General features: G+C 53.4%; 1 protein-coding gene across 1 annotated transcript in view; it reads left to right on the forward strand.

The window, feature by feature from the left end:
• LOC136620329 (fatty-acid amide hydrolase 1-like) overlaps nucleotides 1–2,110 on the forward strand; it is a 108,228-nt gene extending 106,118 nt beyond the window's left edge. Inside the window, exons 12-13 of the mRNA XM_066595026.1 lie at nucleotides 652–797; nucleotides 900–2,110. Coding sequence (XP_066451123.1) covers nucleotides 652–797; nucleotides 900–1,025 — 272 coding nt within the window. The 3' untranslated portion in view covers nucleotides 1,026–2,110. The remainder of the gene's footprint in view (nucleotides 1–651; nucleotides 798–899) is intronic.
• Nucleotides 2,111–16,123: the final 14,013 nt, after the last annotated feature.

The raw sequence follows: 16,123 nt of genomic DNA on the forward strand, positions 1-16,123 counted from the left end.
AGCCGGGACAGCGGTGCGGCCGACTGATTCACGTACAGAATGACGCCAGCAGCGCACGCTGCATCCAGCGCATGTAACGTGTTTGGAGGTTGGCATCCGTCTCCATGCTCTCGCCGTCCGCAGCGCTCAGCTCTCCTCCAGTCTACTTTAACCCCCGCATCATAAACCTTGAAGCGCGTTACGTTCGCTGGATGCAGCGTGCGCCGCTGGCGTTATTCTGCTACTGTACGGGAATCTGTCCCGGCTCCTCCTGGTTGGCCGGCGGCGTCTGTACGTGTCCGTCACTCATACCTCTCCCTGTCCGGTGCGCCAAACATTCTCTTCCTCCTGCATTAAATACGCGTCAGGATGGTCGTCTATGGCTGCATCCATTGTACAATCTGTTGGTGCCGCCGCGTGCCCAGCGGCCGGACTGGGCGGCTGACGGGCACACAAACTTGTCTAATCAAAGTGACATTCAGTGGTGGCGTCCACTGTGGTCCCTGTGCCGCCTGCCCCCTGTGCCAATTGTCCCCTTATGCCGCCTGCCCCCTTACGCCGCCTGCCCCCTTACACCGCCTGCCCCCTTACACCGCCTGCCCCCTTACGCCGCCTGCCCCCTTACGCCACCTGCCCCCTACACCCGCAGTGATTGGGTCTCTCTGCCCCCAGGTCCGCTCTCCTACACCATGCTCTACAACATCCTCCTTTTTCCGGTTGGCGTTGTCCCTGTCGGTTTCGTCACCGCGGAAGACGAGGAGGAATTGAAGCGCTACAGCGGCTACAGCAACGACCCCTGGGACAAGCTCTTCAAGGAGGTGAGTAGGCGAGACGGATGATGGGTGTGCTTGTCCTGCAGCCCGTGTGTATCATGGGGGCCTCTGCTGCCCCCTTCTGGTGACTCTCTGTTGTCTCTGCAGGCTCTGGAAGGCGGGGTGGGTCTGCCCCTGTCTGTCCAGTGTGTGGCGCTGCCCTATCAGGATGAGCTCTGCCTGCGCCTCATGAAGGAAGTTGAGACCCTCGCTGGTCGCCACCACAAGAGATAAGCGGGCGCCCAGAGCTGCTGCTGGAGGGATAAGTGGCGGGAACAGCTGACGATCCAATGGAGCCCGGCAGCGCTCTCTGCAGGACGCCGACCGCCACGCCACCAGTGCGCCCGCAGCTCAATGCTCTTCCATCCAATCTATGAGGCTACAGCGACGCAACGACGCGCAGATCGCAGGGGGACACAACGACACGCAGATCGCAGGGGGACGCAACGACGCGCAGATCGCAGGGGGACACAACGACGCGCAGATCGCAGGGGGACACAACGACGCGCAGATCGCAGGGGGACACAACGACGCGCAGATCGCAGGGGGACACAACGACGCGCAGATCGCAGGGCTACGCAACGACGCGCAGACCGCAGGGCGACGCAACGACGCGCAGATCGCAGGGGGACGCAACGACGCGCAGATTGCAGGGTGACACAACGACGCGCAGATCGCAGGGCTACGCAACGACGCGCAGATCGCAGGGGGACGCAACGACGCGCAGATTGCAGGGTGACACAACGACGCGCAGATCGCAGGGGGACGCAACGACGCGCAGATCGCAGGGCGACACAACGACGCGCAGATCGCAGGGGGACACAACGACGCGCAGATCGCAGGGCGACACAACGACGCGCAGATCGCAGGGCGACGCAACAACGCGCATCTGATTACTGTCAGCGACTACACGCAGCCGCAGAGGACCCCGACTGGTTGGCTTTTGGATGAGGGTCTCAGTCGCATGAGACTATAGACATCAGTGTAACGATGAATGGCGGCAGCGGGGGTCGGCGATCTTCAGGCCCGCCCGCCTCCACTCACAGTAAGCAGGCCGTCCTTCATGAGTCAGCGGCTGCTGTTTACACGGGAATTCGCCTTTGTCGTTCGGTCGCTGCAGCATTTACCCTGAAGACGATCGGCCCTTCAGTCGTGCGACAACAAGTGGCAGACGAGTCACACAAAGCTTTTTATAGTGTGGCTTTTCTGAAACTTCATACTGCGTGACGCGTCGCTGCGCCGCCCGTGCCGCCCGCGCCGAAACCACCACAAAAGTAATAAATGCTGAGATAAAACATGGGGGGGTGAAATATTATATGGGGGGGTTATTATACGGGGTGGGGGATGTTATACAGGGGGGTGAAATATTATACGGGGGGGATATTATACAGGGGGGGTGCAGTATTATACAGGGGGGGTGGGGGATGATATACAGGACAGGGCTGTAATATACAGGTGGGGGGTGTATGCGGGATAACATACGGGTCGGGGGTAATCAGTGATATCTGCGGGGGAGGGGTTATTCCACAAAGAAGCAGACGGAGGAAGAAGAGCCGCCTCCCCCGCCTGCCGCCGACTGCCCTCTATCACTTCTATCAGCCTCACTTAATAAACGTGATGACATCATCGTAGAAGTGACCTGGTTCTTGCGTATGATTGGCTGTACATCATCTGCCACGTTACTCGATGCTACACAATCTTGGCCTCACCGTGTTACACGCGTGATCGCAGCGGCCACCCTGTAGCCACGTATTTATGTGACCACGATAATCCGGTCTAACACTCCGCTGAGTCTCCAATCCCAGCCAGAACACAGAAAAAGGGCACTGCATCTGCGACTTGGCAACAATGTCCCAATGCAAGAAGATGAAACTGCAGACGGCCGGGTCGGATCCGGCTGCCAGAATTCTCGCAGCGGGACCCGACCCGAGCGCCTGCAGAGAGAACCGCGGACTCACCCGCTCCCGCAGCCATGGCTCTTTCATGGGCATGCGCAGAGCGGATTCGGCGAGCCCCGCACAGAATTAGGGCATGCCGCGGTTTGTTTGTGTGTGTGTGATTTCGCGCAGACAAACCGCGGCCGTCTGCATAGGAGTGCGTGCTGTAATGCAATCCTATGCAGGCGTCCAGGAGAGGAAATTCTGCGGGGAATCCCGCCGCGGAATTTCCGCCCGTCTGCAGGCGGCCTTAAGGTAGACAAAACTCCCCAAGTACAAGAGGGTGAAACCTGCTGCGTACAGGAATACAAAACAGGAGGGTAAAGCAAAACACAACTCCCTGAGTGCAAAAAGTAACACTACCTCACCGAGCGCAAGAGGGTGAAATACTGTCTACAAGAGGTACAGAGCGCATCGAGGGGGTCACACTCACCAAAAGAGATTGAAACCCAGGCCCAATGGAAGAGGACAAAAGCTCACCAAGTAAGAGAGGTAAATCTCAAACCTGCTAACCCTAATCGGGTGCAAGAGGGCAGAACCAGGAGTGCAGGAGGATGCAGGAGGATGCAGGAGGGTGCAGGAGGGTGCAGGAGGGTGCAGGAGGGTGCAGGAGAGTGCAGGAGGATGCAGGAGGGTGCAGGAGGGTGCAGGAGGATGCAGGAGGGTGCAGGAGAGTGCAGGAGGATGCAGGAGGATGCAGGAGAGTGCAGGAGGATGCAGGAGAGTGCAGGAGGGTGCAGGAGGATGCAGAAGGGTGCAGGAGGATGCAGGAGGGTGCAGGAGAGTGCAGGAGGATGCAGGAGGGTGCGGGAGGGTGCGGGAGGGTGCAGCAGGATGCAGGAGGGTGCAGGAGAGTGCAGGAGGGTGAAGGAGAGTGCAGGAGGATACAGGAGGGTGCAGGAGGATGCAGGAGGGTGCAGGAGGATGCAGGAGGATGCAGGAGAGTGCAGGAGGATGCAGGAGGGTGCAGGAGGATGCAGGAGGGTGCAGGAGAGTGCAGGAGGATGCAAGAGAGTGCAGGAGGGTGCAGGAGGATGCAGGAGGGTGCAGGAGAGTGCAGGAGGGTGCAGGAGAGTGCAGGAGGATGCAAGAGAGTGCAGGAGGGTGCAGGAGGATGCAGGAGGGTGCAGGAGAGTGCAGGAGGGTGCAGGAGGATGCAGCTCACGGTGGTCTTTTGGTGATACCGTTAACTCTGTTGAAGGGCCGTGGTAAAACAACTAGAGCTTTAGTGAAATTGTTGATGGAGAATTCGTAACCGAAACTGCGGGTCGTGCAGAAGTGACCGTAGCTTTCCTGAGACCCCCGAGGGGCACCAGAACTGCCGCCACTTCTGTCCTGAGGATTGAGGGTCACTCAGGAGACTCTGCGCTGTGGTCGCGCTGTGCCGTAAAATTCCAAACTAATAAACTATAATGTTATTTATTCCGCCGGACTGCTGCTTTTGATCACCTGACCGCCCCCAAAAGGTACCTTGGTACCGTATGTATTCATTAGGCTGCTCTGCTGTTGGTACGCAGCTCTCTGTGCAATATCGGTGTGAGATACAGGGTTATTCAAAGAGAAGGAGCAGATACGGGGACAGATGGGCCCACAATCCGCACATCACCAAGACTTCCTGATACGTTTATCACGTATCACAAGTTCCATTTTCTGTCGCATCGCAGCACTTTCTTGTATTCACCACTAGAGGGAGCTCAGGAGCTGACTATATAGGATGCATACGTTGACACAGCAAACAATGAGCTCCCCCTAGTGGTGGCTTAAGGAAGGTAGAATGTTGGCATGTAACTGTGCAGGGGATGTAATATGTGTCATGTATGTCCCTCTGCTCCAGCTCATGACTCTGTTACCCAGAATTTAGGGTTAGGGGTTCCCTTCCTGAGAGTGAAGTCACCCCAGCACTGCCGATGAAGGGGTTCACAATATTCTTAATAAAACGAGGAGTTGGATATTCATCTAATTGTTCTGGAACCTCGGCAGAGTTGTGCCTACGGCGCAGGTATTCTGCCCTCCCACCATCGGAGGGTTAATCTGAGCAGCAGCACCTACCGTATCCAATGGAAGCACTTCCCAGTCTCCACTATGGGTATGCTGCACCTCTATATGAAGGAGGACCCTACATATTCTACATGTGGGGGACTCTCCACTTGGAGGACTTCAGTGAGTGACCCCAGAGCCTCGCGGGGGGAGATGGGCTGATGGCTGGTGGAGGGCAATGAGCCGCAGGCTCCGCACCTCCGGCCTGAGGCCATTATCACCTGCAAGGTCTCCGCCATACTAAAAGGTAGGTGATCTCCCATTAACCCTTCTTCTCCTGGCTTCTGGTATAATATGGCCCGCACCTCCTGCAGCAGACCAGCCGCATTTTACAGCATTTTGGAACGGCATTCTGCAACACGTTTGACAGCATTTTTGCGCACCCCATCATTGCTGGAGCGCACTAAAACAGAGCAGACAGCGTGCAAACGCCTGTCTGAGAAGCCGCATTGAAATCAATGGAGGCTTAGTTCAGCATTTCACTGCGCCAGAACACTGGAAAACCGCCTGCGTGAAAGCGGCTGAAGAAGATTGCAGGAAGAAGACGCCACAACAATAATTCTACCAAGTGGTCGTACAGAACCGCTGCAATCACCCCCCACATTACAAATTCCGTTAATTTGCCAAATTTACTAACTTTCATCTGTTTGCAAAACAAGAAGAATGTAAATCGCTGCACAAACTGATATAACAAACGGTTTCTCCGGATTCCCTACAAGACGCCCCTTTTTACTGACTGCTGCAGTCCCAGAACTATCCCCCTTCACGACCGGCTTCTTTAGGCCTTCGTGCAGCAGCTTCTGCTGTTCTGACCAGCTGTAGAGGAGATGACAGGCAGGCGGCAGCTTCTGACAGCGTTCCTGAGGAGTCTAACCCTGTTCCTCACCGCAGCCTTTGGGTCACTAATATTCTTGGGTTTGGGGGCTGCAGCTGTAGTGGCCCAGAGTTAACGGGGCCCCTCCATAATGTTAGGTGTTTGTCCCGTGCAATCGTATTGTCAGTGTCTTCCTTGTTGTATGCATTTGATATGTATTGCACCTCTGCAGCATCGAATGGGTTAATGTCTGGGTTATGTCTCAAAAATGTATCTTGTTGTATGTCATGTGATTGTGCTATGTATATGTGTTTGCAAGGATGTTAAGTCAGTCAAGTCAGTCTTGCAAAAGTCTGCAAGGAAGTGAGCTGGAGTGAGCCACACAGACACTGTCTGGTCAGTGTGGTCCAGAATGGAAGAGGCTGAGAGATATTCCTCAGCTTGGCCTGTCCCTGCACTAAGCACTAAGAGTGAGAAGGAGAAGAAGGCCAGAAGAGGGAGTGATGACTGGTAGAGAGTAGGAAAAGGAGAGAGAGTTTGCTGGGAGCAGTATCACACAGATAACTAGGACTGTGGATTGACTGGATTACCCTCGAGAGTCCTCCCTGTCCCACCACCTTCTGAGGGTGTAAAGTTATCCCTGTGTGTGGACTACTTTATTTCCATCTCAAGGTTCATCGCAGAGGGAGAATCAGTGGCGTCACGAATGACAACGAACTGTAAGGTAACTGTTAGTTACCTTCTCCCTTTAACCTCCCTCAGCAGTAACTTGGACGGGTCCTGAGCTACCCTCAGGGGAGGAGAAGGTGGAGCCACCGTGACAGAAATCTCTTATCTACCCCGCCATCTTCTCGGCTATGGGCCTGCTCCTCGGACGCTGAAGGGCACGGTTTTTGGCATGCATGAACAGGATTGTACCTCTGCCCATCTTCTCCCAGCCACAGAAGTTCATATCCGTGCCTGAGTTTACCATGACTGTCTAATTGTGTCCAGTTCCAGCCAAGTCATAGAGTCAAGGCTGAGTCACCTGCAGGAAGATGCGGAGCAAAAAGGTCTTTAATCTTCATTCTTCTGTGTCCAGGATGTGTTATACCCTGAGAAGAAATCATGTAGTGTTGGTGGATAAAGTGGAATCACCAGTGTTACACTGTATTCTAGAGGAAGGAGAAGGCAAGATGGCACCCAAGTTTCTTCTTCCCTTGCCTTCACAGAGCCCACAAAACTTTCCCGCCACTCAGTTCCCGCTGTAGCTGAGAGAAAAGTGGGTCGGTCAACCACACCATATAGCAAGAGCCAAGATCAGCAAGAGTACCCTGGCGAGTGAGATATCGTCTACAAAAGTGAACCAGGGCATTTCTGCAGGCTACCCGCCATCAAGACCCCATTTCTACTGGGGTGATGAACCTGAACTGGTGGGGTTGGTGCTACCATCTTCACCGCTGCCGGAGAGAAGAGTAAGGGAACCTCTCAAGTGGGACCCTATACCTACTTGATGTACTACTGCTAATGTGCCTCCAACAGGAGAAAGACTCCCGGAGTCTGCAAAGGTCCCGAGCGGGGGGGGGGGGGGGGATTTATTGACAACCGTTATCCCCCCCCCATGGATTCTCATCCATTATGCAAACTGGGAAGTAAAAGACGTTTTGCCCGCACACCTTCGGCCTTTCATCTGGAGATAAAAACTTTTCTTTTACCTTTGTGGATGAACAGAGGGAACGTCCAACCTTATCTCCATGCATTGTTCCTGTTGCAATAACCCAGGAGAGACTTGTGGATATGCCTTGGATTGCTCCAGGACATCACTTGTGCCCGAATACATAGTTCATTGGAGGTTGTACAGAAAGAGAGGCCTAACACAGGGAATTCTTCGGCACCGCAGTGGCAGTCCTCAGACTGTTCTGAGCTGTTGGAGGACACTACTACAGAGGACCATGGAGTGGATCCATTCATGGAGCAGCAGCTTCACACCGTAAGCAATGCCTGCCACAGGACAGCATTTGATATGGAGCCCCGCTTGAAGGAAAAAAAAAAGTCGCTCTTCGCATGTCCGTGACGTCATAATCCCAAGCATGTGCCTATCACAGCCCGTTCGCGATCTCTGCTGGCAAAGCGTAGGGGCTGTGATGAGTACAACACTGCGAAACTCATTGTACTCATACAGCCATGTAAACGGGCCCTTATACTGAGGGGGCGGCTGCTTAGTATTATACTTTGTACATAGATAAGGCATATATGGGATGTCAGGCCACATGGTACGTGTAGTGCACCATACAGGCTTACAACCCATTAATGACACCATATTTCAGTCCAGCGGGTGGCCCTGTACCCCACAGGTGAACCACCCTGGACCCCAGAACCCCCCCTTCCAGTTTTACTGATAAATACCAGGTATTTGTTCTTATTTTTGCCAAAATACATGCACCCACAAACCCACGTCAGCAGGCCTTGTGCACTTGTGAGTCCCTACACTATCATTAAAATCACAGAAAAAGGAAATATAAACATGCCCTGTATATGCTGTGTGCAAGTATAGTGCTAAGCAGCCACCCTCAGTATAAGAAAGGTGTGCGGTGCTTGGTCATCAGTGCCTTCACCTGTGTGGCGGTTAGTCATCAGTGCCTTCACCTGTGTGGCGGTTGGTCATCAGTGCCTTCACCTGTGTGGTGGTTAGTCATCAGTGCCTTCATCTATGTGGTGGTTGGTCATCGGCACCTTTAAATGTGTGGTGGTTGGTCATCAGTGCCTTCATCTGTGTGGTGGTTGGCCATCACTGCCTTTACCTGTGCGGTGCTTGGTCATCAGTGCCTTCACCTGTGTGAGGGTAGGTCATCAGTGCCTTCACCTGTGTGGGGGTAGGTCATCAGTGCCTTCACCTGTGTGGTGCTTGGTCATCAGTGTCTTCACCTGAGTGGGGGTTGGTCATCAGTGCTGTTAAGGATTTGATGTGGATCCGCTCTGTCGCCCAACCAGTGGATGGAAGAGACCGGCAGGGCAAACAGCCGACTCTGGAAACCTGGATTCTCACCACTGGAAGGTGTGACTTAGAATGCAATGTGAGCAGGGGATCTAGTCCTATGCTGGAAGCAGGAGATGGAAAGTCCCTGCCTATCAACAGCAGAGAATTCACCCTGACAAGCGCGGCCCTGCGTGGGAACTTAGGCGCTGATTAACCCTCTCAGGACTGATCACCAGGAAGCCAGGAAGTTGGATAACCCCACGCCAAGTGCAGAACCAAGGAGTGAGCTGGTTCAGGACCAAGCTGGGAGTACTGAGCACACTGAGGACCAAACATAAACTGCAAACACAGGAACAAACAGGAGCAGCTGCGACACGAGCATAAATGAAGGCTCATACATCAGCACTGCAGCAGGAGCTGTCAGGTCTGAAGTCTCTATATAGTGGGGAAGAGATGACCAACAATCTGCAGCTAGGGGGAAGAGGCAGAACCAATATAACCATGGCAGTGCTGGAAAAAGGCAATCACAGATTCGGAGAATGACGCCCACGTCTGCCAGACCTAACAGCACCTCCCCTCCCTCCGCTTCTCTGCAGGAATTCTTGAATAAGTCGAGGGGCATTGATGTTACCAAAGGGCTGCCATGACCTCTCCTCTGGTCCATAACCCTTCCAATCCACAAGAAAATAGGTCTTATTCCTAACTCTCTCTTGACATCAAGGATATTTTAACCTCAAACGTGTCCTCAGAATGAATCTGAGCAGATACTGGTCTGGATTGTTTGAAAAACCTATTATGTACCAAGGGTTTGAGCAGAAAGACATGAAAGGAGTTGGGGATGCAGAGGGAAGTCTTAGCTTGTAACAAACAGAATTAAGTCTCCCTAAAACCTCAAAAGCCCCGAAAAAGTGTGGAGCGAGCTTATAAGACGGTATCCTCAATCTGGTGTGTTTGGAGGAAAGCCACGCTTTATCCCCCGATGCACCCTGCAGGGACGGACCACGCCTGCGATCAGCGAACCTTTTCATGGCAGAAACTGATCTTTCAAGATTCAACTTGGTCTCCTGCCATATCCCGGCAAAACTCTCTGCCAACTCTGCCGTGGCTGGTACCTCCGAAATGGTGGAGATTGGTCAGGGAGTGCTGGGTTGTCGCCCATAGACAATAATAAAGGGAGAGGTTTTGGTGGAGTCACTGATGTGTTGGTTGTATGAAAACTCAGCCCAAGGCAAATGTCAGAACCTGCAACTCTCGGGGCCGCCGTGCCCACACCACCAGTCCTGCCACCCGGGTTACAGGAGTGCGGCGTAGGGGAGCCCCGGTTCTAGTGATCTCCCCGGGCCGCTGTAAGACTGGTCGTCGCCGGGTTGCTAGGGAGGCAGCAGGTGCTTCTCTAATTCCTTGACTACCTAGCAGGCTTCCTTGGTAACTGTCTGTTCAGCAAGGCTGGGGCCGTGTCCCCAGCACCTCCTTGATGGGCCCTGCTGCTGTCAGGCTCCCCGTCCCAATCAGCTGCTGGGGCGGGAGCTCTGACAGCAGTTAGAAGTGTGTGTTTTCCTCCCAGCCCTCGCCAGTGTTAGTTTGGTTCTCCAGCTGCACCCGCGTTTATTCTGACTGCTCTTTGTGACCCCGGCTTTCCTGACTTCTGCTTCTGGACCTTGACTACGTTTTTGCCTTCCCCTCTGTACTGCGTACCCTCCTGCTGCCGACCCGGATTGTCTGACCACTCTACCGTTTGTTTGTCTTCAGTGTCTGTTTGTCTTCCCGTGTCCCGCTTCCCTAGTGAGGGTAGGGACCGCCGCCCAGTTGTCGCCCTGGGGGTTAGCCCAGGGGGGCAAGTAGGCAGGGGGGTTGCGGGATATCTCAGGGACCCCCATATCCCGGACACTGTCCTGACAGTAACACTGGCCGAAGGAAGGTCAGACCCTTGTATCCACCCGGCAACTTTGAACCCCTCGATGGAGGCCGTGGCGGCATTAGCAAACCAGGTCCAGGTCCTTACGAACCTTGTCCAGGACCTAACTGCCCGCTTGCAGCTACAGGAACAAGTGGCGACTGCAGGTTCCATGCATCCCCCTTCCGCTCCAGGAACAATGTCAGAACCTCGAGCCACGCTTCCGGATTGCTTCTCCGGAGAGAGAGGTCAGTTTTTTGCATTTAGAGAGAGCTGCAAGCTCTACTTTGATCTCCGACCCCACTCCTCTGGTACTGAGTACCAGAAAGTGGGAATTGTAATTACCCGCCTGAGGGGAGAGCCCCAAAATTGGGCTTTCTCGTTACCAGCTGGCTCTCCCGCCCGACTGTCCCTTGCGCCTTTTTTTCCGCCTTGGGGCAAATATATGACGAACCCGACCGGGCCGGCTACGCAGTCTCCAAGCGTCTGGCCCTGCGCCAGGGTTGCAAGATGGCGGAGGACTACTGTTCCCAATTCCGCCAACATTGTACGGAATCCGGGTGGAATGATGCCGCCCTAAAAGACCTATTCTTGGCCGGTCTGTCTGAGGGTCTTAAGGACCTACTCGTGGCCCACCAGGAGCCAAGAACCCTGGAGCAAGCCATGTTGCTGGCTATTCGGGCCGACCGACGTTTGAGGGCCAGACACGCCGCTCGGACCACTCCACTCCCCACGCCCACTTCTTCTACTGACCTGACCTTTTCACCTCCCACCACTGAGCCCATGGATCTGGGAGCCATGAACCCCAAGCAACGACGGGAATATCGCCTGAAGAAGAATCTCTGTCTCTACTGTTGGGAGTCGGGTCACCGCATTGCAAGCTGCGCTAAGAAGCCACGGCAGGAAAACTTCCGCTCCTTGGCAGTTGTCGGGAGGACTGTCTAGGAGCTAAGGTACTCCCTGTGATGTCCAAGATGTTATTGCCCTACACCCTAGAATTCCATTCTTTCCACCGTACTGGGCAAGCCTTCGTTGATTCTGGGGCTGCTGCTAATTTCGTTAACTTTAATTTCGTTGCTCAACTGTCTGGGGTTTTGTAACTTTTAGAGACTCCGATTTTTGTTTCAGGAGTAGACTCCACTCCATTGCAGGCAGGGGTAGTTAATCTGGTTACCCCTGAGGTAAGGTTTACTATAGGAGCCCTACATGTTGAAACCTGCACATTTCTGGTGATGAGAGACTTGTCTGTGGACGTCGTCCTAGGTCTCCCCTGGCTCCGGGAGCACAACCCGGTAGTAAATTGGGACACGTTGGAACTGGTAAAGTGGGGTCCCCGCTGTGCCAACCACCTATGTCCGGTGGAGGTGGGGATCTCCACCTGTGAGGGGATTCCCCTACCAGATTACCTCTCCGAGTTCTCGGACGTTTTCTCCAAGCAGTTATCTGAAGCCCTGCCCCCTCAAGGGGAATGGGACTGTAAAATCGATTTGATTCCTGGGGCCAAACTTCCTAAGGGCCGCATTTATAATGTTACGGTGCCAGAGAGAGAATCCATGAGGGACTATATCCAGGACAGCTTGGCCAAGGGGCACATACGGCCCTCAGAATCCCCGGTGGGTGCCGGGTTTTTCTTCGTCGAGAAAAAGGATGGGGGTCTCCGGCCCTGCATAGATTATAGAGAGCTAAATAAAATCACAGTCAGAAACCAGTACGCTCTTCCACTCATTCCTGACCTCCTCAACCCCGTCGCTGGTGCCCAATGGTTTTCTAAACTGGACCTCAGGGGAGCGTACAACCTCATTCGCATTCGGGAAGGGGATGAGTAGAAGACAGCTGTTAATATGCCTTTCGGCCACTTTGAATACCTAGTCATGTCTTTTGGCTTGTGTAACGCCCCCGCCATTTTTCAGGGGTACATGAATTCTGTGTTTCAGGATATCATGGGGCTGTTCGTCGTGGTATACCTAGATGACATTCTGATTTTTTCCTCCGACTTGCCGAGTCACCGTACTCATGTTCAGACCGTGCTAGCTCGACTCAGACGTAACCAGCTGTTTGCTAAGCTCGAGAAATGTGTTTTTGGGGTACAAAAGATATCATTCTTAGGGTATATCATCACGCCATGCGACTTCCAGATGGATCTTGGGAAGGTGAAAGCCATCACGGAGTGGGCCCAGCCAGGTACCATGAAAGCTCTTCAATGCTTCCTCGGCTTCGCCAATTACTATCACAAGTTAATTAAAGACTTCTCCATGGTGGCTAAGCCTCTAACGGATCTCACCAGAGAGGGAGCAGATGTGAGTACCTGGTCTTCTGATGCTCTGAGGGCCTTCGATACCCTAAAGGCGGCGTTCTCTTCAGCGCCCGTCCTAGTACAGCCGGATCTGTCCTGCCCGTTTGTTGTGGAGATAGATGCCTCAGAGTTTGGTGTGGGAGCGGTACTGTCCCAAGGTCCCTCCACACTCACTAACCTTAGACCGTGTGCCTATTTTTCTAGAAAGTTCTCTTCCACTGAACGGAACTATGACATAGGCAACAGGGAATTGCTGGCTATTAAATGTGCTTTCGAGGAGTGGAGGCATTTTTTGGAAGGAGCTCGTCACCAGATCACGGTACTCACAGACCATAAAATCCTCACCTATTTAGACTCCGCTAAGAGGTTAAATGCTCGGCAAGCCCGCTGGGCCTTGTTTTTCTCTCAGTTCAATTTTGTTGTTACCTATAGACCCGGCTCAAAGAATGTCAAGGCAGATGCCCTGTCTAGGAGTTTTGGTTCCCCGGAACCTTCCGAGTCTGAGCCTGAGAGTATTCTCTCCCCTGGGGTGGTTCTCGCTGCTGTCTCCTCCGACCTTTCACCTCTCATACACGCCGCTCAACAATCCGCCCCTGAAGCCCTTCTGGAAGGTAAAATTTTTGTTCCGTTGTCACTGAGACTGAAAGTGTTAGAGGAGACACATGCTGGACACCCCGGTATCAGGGGTACTCTAGAGTTAGTATCCAGAGTCTATTGGTGGCCGCATATGGCCAAGGATGTACGGTTATTTGTGTCCGCGTGCCCGGTTTGCGCAAGGGGGAAGAATCTCAGGAGACGTCCTGAGGGTCCCCTTCTTCCCTTGCCCATTCCATCCAGGCCATGGTCCCACCTGTCCATGGATTTTATTACTGATCTGCCATCCTCGCTGGGGCAAACGGTCATTTGGGTCATAGTTGACCGTTTCTCTAAAATGTCACATTTCGTTCCGCTTTGCAAGTTGCCGAACGCCAAACTTCTGTCTGAAATGTTCATCAAGGAGATTGCTCGGCTACATGGGATCCCCGAGGACATTGTGTCAGATAGAGGGGTTCAGTTCGTCGCTCGCTTCTGGCAAGCTTTCTGTAAACATCTAAATGTTACTTTGTCTTTTTCCTCCGCCTTCCATCCCGAGAGTAACGGACAAACGGAACGGATGAATCAAGAACTGATCCAGTATCTGCGACTGTTTGTCTCTGATAACCAGCATCAGTGGGCCAACTACTTACCTCTCGCCGAATTTGCTATTAACAACCATGTTAACTCGTCGACCCAATTGTCACCATTTTTCTGTAACTATGGGTTCCATCCCCGATTCTCGCTGTCTACTCCTTTTGTCTCGAACAATCCGGCCGCTGACATATCCGCCGAAGAACTGTGCACAGTTTGGGCCCAGGTTCGTAAGAACCTTCAGGGTTCCCAAGAGAAACTGCGTAGATACTCAAATAAAAGATATACTATCTCGGCACCTTTTGTGGTCGGGGAGCAAGTTTTATTGTCATCCAAGAATCTGAGACTTAAGGATCCCTCCCTGAAACTTGCTCCTCGGTTCATTGGCCCATTTACTGTGTCGCAGGTTATCAACCCGGTGTCATATAAGTTGTCACTTCCGGACTCCTGGAAGGTCCACAAGGTTTTTCATAAAATCTTGCTTAAAAATTACATGACTCCAGTTCTACCCACCCAGAACCCGCTCCCTCCTTCTTTGGTACAGGGGGAACGGGAGTATGAAGTAGAAAGGCTTGTTGATGCCCGACGGGTTAGAGGTGTGCTGCAGTACCTGGTCCACTGGAGAGGGTTTGGCCCTGAGGATAGGACGTGGGTCCCTGCCAGGGATGTTCATGCGCCACGCCTAGTCCAGTCATTCCACAGGGTTTTCCTGCTCAAGCCCGCTCCTGGCCATGGGGGTCCGGTGTCCCCCCCGTAGAAGGGGGGGTACTGTCAGAACCTGCAACTCTCGGGGCCACCGTGCCCACACCACCAGTCCTGCCACCCGGGTTACAGGAGTGCGGCGTAGGGGAGCCCCGGTTCTAGTGATCTCCCCGGGCCGCTGTAAGACTGGTCGCCGCCGGGTTGCTAGGGAGGCAGCAGGTGCTGATCTATTTCCTTGACTACCTAGCAGGCTTGCTTGGTAACTGTCTGTTCAGCAAGGCTGGGGTCGTGTCCCCAGCACCTCCTTGATGGGCCCTGCTGCTGTCAGGCTCCCCGCCCCAATCAGCTGCTGGGGCGGGACCTCTGACAGCAGTTAAAAGTGTGTGTGTTTTCCTTCCAGCCCTTGCCAGTGTTAGTTTGGTTCTCCAGCTGCACCCGTGTTTATTCTGACTGCTCTTTGTGACCCCGGCTTTCCTGACCTCTGCTTTTGGACTTGACTACGTTTTTGCCTGACTCCTCTGTACCGCGTACCCTCCTGTTGCCGACCCGGATTGTCTGACCACTCTACTGTTTGTTTGTCTTCAGTGTCTGTTTGCCTTCCCGTGTCCCGCTTCCCTAGTGAGGGTAGGGACCGCCTCCCAGTTGTCGCCCTGGGGATTAGCCCAGGGGGGCAAGTAGGCAGGGGGGTTGCGGGATATCTCAGGGACCCCCATATCCCGGACACTGTTCTGACAGCAAAATGCTCACCCAATTGTCCTGATGGGCATTAGTAAAGTGGTGGAGATAGTCAGTGAGAATTTGATTGACCCATTCCACCTGCCCATTGGACGGACTGTGGATGGTATGCTGAGGAGAAGTCCAGAGTTATGTCTACCAGTTTACAGAGAGCTCGCCAAAACTTGGAGGTAAATTGTATCCCCCTGTCCGACACGATGTGCTTGGGGAAGCTATGAAGGCGCAAAATCTGTTTGATAAATCTCTCGGCCAGCTGACCGGCGGTAGGCGTGCCAGGCAGAGGCACAAAATGAGTCATTTTGGAAAAACGGTCCACTACCACTGAAATGACGGTACACACAAGGGATGTGGGCAGATCCATGATAAGGTCCATCACAATATCCTGCCATGGAGACTCTGGTATGGGTAGTGGACACAGGGGACCTGCGAGTCTCGACTTTAGGGATTTATTCTGAGCGTGTGAGGTACAAGGCGACACAAACTCACGGATATCCCTCCCAATGGCTGGCCACCAGTACAGTCGATGAATGAGTTCACTGGTCTTCCGTAACCCAGAATGTCCATCTAACTTCGAGTAATGACCCCAAGACAAAACCCCTTTTCTCTTTTCTTCCAGTACAATGGTCTTCTGCTGTGGTATATCCCTCACGCAAACAAGATTCACGATCACCAGTTTGGCAGGATCGATTATGAATTGCGTAGACTCCTCCATGTCGTTATCATCAAAAGCCCTAGACAGTGTGTCAGCTTTAATATTTCAGCTGACGGGGCGAAAGTACAAAACAAAATGGAATCAT

The sequence above is a fragment of the Eleutherodactylus coqui genome, chromosome 3 (assembly GCF_035609145.1).
Source record: "Eleutherodactylus coqui strain aEleCoq1 chromosome 3, aEleCoq1.hap1, whole genome shotgun sequence".
NCBI lineage: Eukaryota > Metazoa > Chordata > Amphibia > Anura > Eleutherodactylidae > Eleutherodactylus > Eleutherodactylus coqui.